General features: G+C 51.6%; 1 protein-coding gene across 1 annotated transcript in view; it reads left to right on the top strand.

Moving 5' to 3' along the window:
- Positions 1-2,883: 2,883 nt before the first annotated feature.
- CCND2 (cyclin D2) overlaps positions 2,884-7,790 on the top strand; it is a 29,420-nt gene continuing 24,513 nt past the window's right edge. The window contains exons 1-2 of the mRNA XM_006862678.1: positions 2,884-3,328; positions 5,070-5,285. Of these exons, the coding sequence (XP_006862740.1) occupies positions 3,134-3,328; positions 5,070-5,285 (411 nt within the window). The 5' untranslated portion in view covers positions 2,884-3,133. The remainder of the gene's footprint in view (positions 3,329-5,069; positions 5,286-7,790) is intronic.

Raw genomic sequence — 7,790 nt, 5'->3', positions numbered from 1 at the left:
GAAGGGGAAGTGAATGGGGGAACTTAAAAGAGGTTTTTCAGAAGGCGAGCCCGCCACTCTGGAAGCGCCCGAACTTGCGGGTCTCCATGAAAGAAGAGGGCCTCCAAGAGGGGGGAGGGCATCAGCTCGGACCCTCTAAGTCCTTCCCCTTAGCCACCCCCCAACTCCCCCCGCTGGAATTTCTCTGTAAAGCTAGACAGGGGTGGGGGTAGGGAGAGAGAAGGGGCGAAAGAGCCCTAGGCTCACTGTTGAGCACTTGCCACCCAGGCGTTCTCCCCCGGGTGGGCGAGGCCGCGACGACCACCCGCCTCTTCCCCGCCCCCCTTCAGTGGTCCCTGAGCACTGGATACTTTTCCCGCAGAGAAGTGGAGAAAAAGGACTCTTTAGTTATCAAATGATGTCATGAGTCTCTAAGTCCTCGCCAGCTTCTGTCCTTGCCAGTACGGTTAGACTGATACTTTAAAAATACCTCTCCCAACCTGCACCTTCTCCCTTCCCCAGGAGCTTTCTTTGACACTTTCAAAAGTGGCTTAAGTGACGTTTAATTCTTTTATGGACTCATATGTTTATCTAGAGTGACTCAAAAGCTGAAGTCGGGGATTCCAACTTGACTAAAATCAATAGGTGACTGTGAGGGACCCAACTATATTCCTGTGACCACTCCTCAGCCGAGTGTCATCCTCTGCAGAACTGTTGCATTCTGAGTTTGCAACTTGGGTTTTTCAGTGAGCATTTTTTTTTTTTTTCTTTCTTTCTTCCCGAAAGCTAATGGCTTCCACAGCAATTAGACATCTTTCTCACCCGCCCCCGTCCCTCCCCTTTCTTCACAGACAGTAGATCCGATACTAATTCCCGCTGCTATTGATAAGGTCGCAGGCGTCCAAGCCTCTCCCTAGCCCTCGCCTGTCCCAGTCCCAGTCCCAGTCTCCCTCCGCCCTCCCTTGGCTTCCTTTTGATGTAGCGGGGAACGCGTCCTACTAAAAAAAAAAAAAAAAAAAAGTAATCTGCCCGGTAACAAATCAGCGCGCAGTAGCAGGAGCCCCAGAGCTATTGGCTATGCAAATAGAGGAGGGGAGACGGCGCCCCAAACTCTTACTCACCCTTTTAAAGTGATATACCACCCACCTCCCCATACCCACCCACCCCTTCCGCCCCACCCTCGTTTAAAGAGGCTGGCTCCGGGGTCTGTGTTAATCGCATGCACCTCTGGGTTTTTTTCTCCCCGCCTTCTCTTTTCCACCGCCCCTTCTCCGCCTTTCAGGGAACACAGTGAACGGCTAACCCAGTCCAGCCTCCCTTACCCCCGCCCCAACTCCCGCCACCCCGCTTGCTCTCAATGCCCCTATTCGGGCCCCCATTCTCGGTTAAGACGGTTTCATTCCATCTCCGTGTGTCCAGAGAACCCCAAAGCACGCCAAGCTCACTGCACGTGTCAGCTCGAGGGCCAACAGGTTGGGGGCGCTTGGCTCACTCCCCTTCCTCCCAAAGTAGAAAGCACTGAAATGCAGGGTCAGGGTGGTGGGAGGAAGGAGGTAAGGAAGTACCACCATCTCCCCTTTAAAATTAACCTTGACCTGAGGATGCGTTTGAGCACGTGTCAGAGCCGGCTGCGCTGGCAGTGTCTCCACCGCAAACCCTGCGAAAAAGCCCTGGTTAGCGGGTCAGGCGTGAGCCCCCAGGAAGCCTCGAAGATGTAGGCGAAGGACCCAGGGTGGCAATCTCAGGCCTCCGAGGAAAGGAAGGGGTGGTGGTGTGTGCGCTGGGGAGCGAGGGGAGCCAAACCTAATCCCTCCCTTACTCCCCTCCCCTCCCCCTCCCGGGCTATTTCCTAGAAAGCTGTATCAGTGTGGCCACGCTAGGCGCAGACACCTCAGGCGGCTTGTCAGCAGATGCTGGGGCGAGGAAGCGGGTTTTTCCTGCGTGGCCGCCAGCCGCCGAAGAGCCGCTGGTAGCCCTGCCCCCGGTCTGCAGTAGCCCTGCCCCCGGTCTGCAGTAGCCCTGCCCCCGGTCTGCAGTAGCCCTGCCCCCGGTCTGCAGCAAACCTGGGCCCTTTACTGCGTCCTCCAATATCTATCTCCCTTAGATCTCCAAGGACTGCACGATTTTTGCTCGAGGGTCACATTCTAGAACATCGGAGAAACAACCCCCTCCCTCCAAACACCCACCTCTACCTCTTCCTCTCCTTGCACATCTGGTGGGGGGGGGGGGGGAGAGTGGTGCTCTTGTCCCTTTAATTAGGCTTTTGAAATAGTTTCGAAATGACCAGGAACATAAACTTCAGGGACGTTAACTATATATCCATACATAACCTCTATCTTAAGTATGCTTGGTTGTTTTTTCTAAAACCACCCCCTTATTTTAATTTCTCAATTGTCTGCGCTTACCCCATAATCAAGACTATTCTCCATTCCTGGATCTTAAATACTGGGGCAGGGGTATTTGGATCCGTTTTGGAAAAGTCCAAGTTGGCGTACACTGGTGGGATACACCTATAGAATTGGTATACGACATTGGAGACAGTATACATAGGAATCTTTTTTTTTTTTTTTTTTTGTGGGGTTCCTTTTTTTGGTGGGTTCCCCTCTTCTGGGCCCTTGGCATGCAAGGCTGGATAAGGGGAGAGGGCCTCGGAGAACTAAGGAGGAGGGGGGCGGGGGACCGCGTTTGAAGTTAGGTCGGGCCAGCTGCTGTTCCCCTTAATAACAAGAGGGGAAGGGAGGGAGGAAGGAGGAGGGGAGAATCGAGAGGGGAGGAAAGGGGAGGAGGAACAGGGAGGGGGAGGGAGCGAGGCGAGAGGGAGGAGAGCTAACTGCCCAGCCAGCTTGCGTCACTGCCTCGGAGTGCACAGAGAAGAGTGAGCTGAGGAGAGCGAGACAAGTTTGAAGGGGAGGGCAGGCGCGAGTTCAGCAGCCCCCAGGGCTCTCTGCTCCCACTGCCTTTCCCTTTCCTCTCTTCTCCTCCAGCTTCTCTCTCTGCCCCTAACTTTCTCCCGAGAATCCCCTATTTAGCTAAAGGAAGGAGGTTAGAGGAACCTCTTCCTTTACACCATACCACCACCACCACCACCACCACCCCCAAAAAAAACTTGTCCAGTCGAGAGATTGCAGGGGAAGGAGTGCGCGCCCAGCTCGCCATGGAGCTGCTGTGTTGCGAGGTGGACCCTGTCCGCAGGGCGGTTCCGGACCCCAACCTGCTCTACGACGATCGCATTCTGCAGAACTTGCTCACCATCGAGGAGCGCTACCTTCCTCAGTGCTCCTACTTCAAGTGCGTGCAGAAGGACATCCAGCCCTACATGCGGAGGATGGTGGCCACCTGGATGCTGGAGGTAAGACTGGGAGCGACGCTTTCTAGAAACCATGCCCCCAATCCAACTCGCGGCCCCCGGGCAGGGACCCTACAACTGGGACCGGATAGACTGTACCGAGCTCCCCACTTCTGGGTGCGAGGTGCCCCCAGCCCTTTGGCGGGACGCGTGGCTTCATTTCGGTTCCTGGATGCACGATTAACTTGGGGGAGGGGGGAAGAAAATCTGGGAGAAACGAGGCTGTCCTGGGGCGGGGGTGGGGGAGCATCCCGCGCGCGAGTGCCTGCTTGTGGCTTCCTCTTCTTCCCACCCCCATCCTGACCTGCCTTTGGCGAAGCTGCGGCCGCTTTCCGTGCGGTGAAGATGGCTGTAGGGGCGCGACATCAGGACCCACAGTAAAAAAGCAGCCCCCCAAAATGCCAAAGCAAATTCCTCCTAGCTTAAGGTTCCCGCATGTGGTCGCGACTCCGCGTAGGCACTTGGGGGGGGGGGGGAGGAGAGAAAGCGGGCATTCTGGAGCCCCGGAAGTCTCAATGTAGAAACGTGTGTTTTAGGGGAACCCAAAAGAACCACTTCTTTACTCTTGTTCCAAATCTTTGCCTAGCAAATTGTGTGCCCACGTATGCACAGCTCTGGACCTGCTGTGGTTTCGCCATGTTGCTTTGCAAACTCTGGTTGGAAAGGCTGGAGACGTCGCCCGCTCCCCCTCGCACCCCGTTATCCTGACCACCCCAATTCTAATCTTGCCCTCTCCCGGGACCCCCACCTCCCGAAGGTTACTTACAGTTTGGCTTTCCAGCTTCCTCGGTGCGAAGAGTTGGGTGGGGTAGGAGGGGGGGGGAGAGGGTGTGGGGGAGAGGATGTCGGGGCACCCCTAAATAAGAGGTCAGATTCCCCCCATGCTTCATTCCGGAGACTCCCCGGCCCCGGTCTTTTCCCCAACTCTTGACCAGGTTCCCGAGTTTCTGCCCTTGTGGGCCGCAGCCGGAGACTCTCCGACGCGGCTCTCACCCCTGCAAGTTTCCCCCCGGGATCCAGAGCCCCAGGGGTCGAGATACAGACCTTTCCGGCACCCGAAACTTATGTTTCGGGAAGCCTGGATCCTCCTTGGGATTTTCACGCCAAAAGGGCTTTTCTAGGATATTTCCTCGATTTTTAATTATTTTTTGAAATCATATCCCCTTGCTCCGACTCCAGCTGCCGAGGCTGCGGTGCTCTTCCTCCTCTTCTCCCTCCCCTCTCTTCCCCACCTCTCCCCACCCACCCCCCCAAAAGCGGCGCCTGGGCCGTAGGGACCCCTCCGGACATTTTTTCCAATTGTCGGGAATGATAGAGCAGGGTCTGGGGAATCGAATGGGACCAAACAGGAGACCCCCGGAGCCTCCAGAATATTTTTATTGATTTTTTGAAAAGATGACGAAATACAAAAAACAGAGTGAGTTGCAGTGAGCAAAGAAGTGAGTCGCGAAAGGGAGTGTCGTGCAGCCGCTGCGCATTTGACTCCCGCCCCCCTTGGACCATTAGTTCACTATTATTTTTTAGGCTTCTGGGTGGGGGAATACTCAAACTTGGAGGAGCCTACTTAGATTTACCTCAGTTTCTTCATCTTTATTCTTACCACACATTCTGCTTCCCTCCCCCGCCCTGCAAAAATTAAATTGAGGGAGGGGGTGTTATTTCCATAAACTATTATTTTCATCCTTTTTCTCTTTTTCTCCTATTATTTTGTCTCCTCTCCTACCCTGCTCCACTCTTATTATAGGTCTGTGAGGAACAGAAGTGTGAAGAAGAGGTCTTCCCTTTGGCCATGAATTACCTGGACCGCTTCTTGGCTGGGGTCCCAACCCCTAAGTCCCATCTGCAACTCCTGGGTGCTGTTTGTATGTTCCTGGCCTCCAAGCTCAAAGAAACCATCCCATTGACAGCGGAGAAACTGTGCATTTATACCGACAACTCCATCAAGCCTCAGGAACTGCTGGTAATGACTGCCTCTCTCCCCCCACCCCACCCCCTACACCCTGCATCCCTCCTAGTTCACACCTGGCCTAAGGTACCTTCTCCCTAATCCCTTCCCAAACAAATCCTTAGGACCCCAAATCACCCCACCACCTAGAATTTTCACAAGCCTTGAAGGAGTCTTTCGCTGTATGTGTGTGTTCCTCACCACTGAGACTACAGGGACCAATGAGACCACCTTGGAGATTTGTATTGGTGGGAATCATTTGCAGTTGTGTGTGTATGTGTGTGTGTGTGTGTGTGTAGAGAAAGGATGGAGCACAGTGACACTACTCCCTGCTTCAATTCGACTCTGAGAATGTGTCCACATACAAGGAATGGGTTGGTGCTTTGTCTCTCAGCCCCTCAAGTTTAAAGGTGTATCATATATTTCTGTCTAGTCTTATAGTATTTTGCACATTGTAACTGTTCACTAAATATCAGCTCATTAGCTTTTGAGCAAAGTCAAAAGTTGTCCCTTTATAAGAGGAGTCTGAGCCCTGGGTTCCTAGCTCTGATGGGGTTGTGACCTCTGTACAACCCTGGTGGTCCCGACTTGCTGCAGCTTTCTGTCAGGGAACCTTTTTCCCACTGGTCTGAATCAGTTTTCCCTTCAGCTTCCCCCACAAGACATCCATATCTCAGCACCACTGGGATTATGGAGCAGCTCTAAGGCTACCCACTTCAGTGGTCTCCACACCTTTCTCTCCACTGTTTAGAAAAGGGACCCCCCCCCCTTTTTTTTTTTTTTTTTTAACTGGCCAGGCTTGCACACAAAGTCTACAGAGCTAACAGGCTTCTTGAACTGAGCTCTTTGTGAGGAACTTTGCTTTCTGGGGCTGTGCTGCCATCTAGTGGTAGACATGCGCAAAGTTGGGGGAGGAATTGTCGAGAATGTGAAGAGGGGCATGAATGACTTCACCTTTGAACCACTGCCAGATTTCAGCTGCTTCTGGTTTGGTCTGAGAGGCCCAGAAAGGTACTTTCTTCTGGGAGATCTGCTTCTTTTAATAATGGTGCAAGACGAGTGGCTTGTACTCACATTCCCCTGTGAGAAGAAAGGGCTGAGATTTCAAACCATCTTTGAAGACGCTGATTAGTAATCTGTCAAAGGATATACCAACTCTCTGTAAAAACCCGAGGTAAATTTTAGTGCTTTATAAAAAAGAAATTGTTAGAATTGGGGGCCAGTTTGATTTTCTCATGGTCATGCAGGAAAATTAATCATCCATCTGGTCCATTTGTTTCAGACTTGAGAATTTTGGGGGGACACCCCAGTTTTTCCAGAACAAGCCAAATTCATTTCTATTACTATACAAACAAACCTGCCTTTATTCCTCATTTCCTTAGCATGAAAGTTAGGATCTGAAGGAGTTCTTCCATTTTACAAATAAGAAAACTGAGGCCCAGGGAAGGGAGGGGAATTGCCTTGGCCACACCACCAGGTAGAGCAATCTGTAGAGGACCCAACTCTGACAGCATACGGCTCTCAGTTGTAGCCAGTGGAAGGGACTTGTGGTTGTGGAGATGAATGGGGGTAGGGGAATGCTAGTGTACTAGTCTCTATCTCTGATGATAGATAGGCATGTTTTTCCTCTTGTTTTTCATAGTTTTAACATTTTCCTTTTTGCGTAATTCTCCAGAAGTATCTCAGTAGGGAAGAGAAACAAAGTTTTTCACCAGGTGGGCGGCTGGTCAGCAACTTCAAATAAACAAAACTAAAGGGATTCTATGAACTTGAACAGCTTCTAGCTACCATCACCTTGTTAGGATCACGTCCATCTGCAAAATGAGTTAGCCAGTGATAACCTCAGGGTCTCTGGGTGGTGCAAATGGACCCAGCTGTTAACTGAGAGTTTAGAAGTTCAAGTCCATACAGAGACACCTCTGTAGAAAGTTGTCTGAAAAACAACCACTGGAAGTCCTGTGGAGCACCATTCTACTCTGATACTCTGGTAATCAGAGTAGAATGACAACCCTGGTCCTTTGGTCACAATTACAAAGGGCTGAATCACAATTAGGTGAAAGGGCGCACTGTGGCCGACTGTCATTCCCCTACAAGTTCTGCATGATGTGTTGAGGAAAGTTTTAACAGCAGAGAGAAAACTCACTTTTTGGCACGAAGTATAAGCAAGCTAATGGGTTGCCAAGGAGTTTGGCCAGAGAACATATTTTGAGATTTCTCTCTGTGAATCATTTTGTTCACGATCGACACATATAGGATGAGTTTCTACCAAAGGGCCACAGCAACCTTGGCAGTGTCTTATAGGGTAAACTTTCTGGGTGGGCGGTAAGCACCATTGCATGCAAGTCAGGGTGGGGTGGGTGGTGGGGGCTGGAGAAGAAAGGAAATAGAAGAAAGGAGAATCTTGGCAGCAGCTACCTGGACTCATTATTTTCAATGGAGCCTGACACTTGAAATTTAAGAATAGCCATCACATGGCTTCAAAGCTTTAGGGCCATGTTGACAAATGGGCCTGCTTTTACA

Source organism: Chrysochloris asiatica, unplaced genomic scaffold (genome assembly GCF_000296735.1).
Source record: "Chrysochloris asiatica unplaced genomic scaffold, ChrAsi1.0 scaffold00050, whole genome shotgun sequence".
In the NCBI taxonomy this organism is placed as follows: domain Eukaryota; kingdom Metazoa; phylum Chordata; class Mammalia; order Afrosoricida; family Chrysochloridae; genus Chrysochloris; species Chrysochloris asiatica.
Note: the sequence above shows the minus strand (reverse complement) of the source record. Positions and strands in the feature narration are given on the sequence as shown.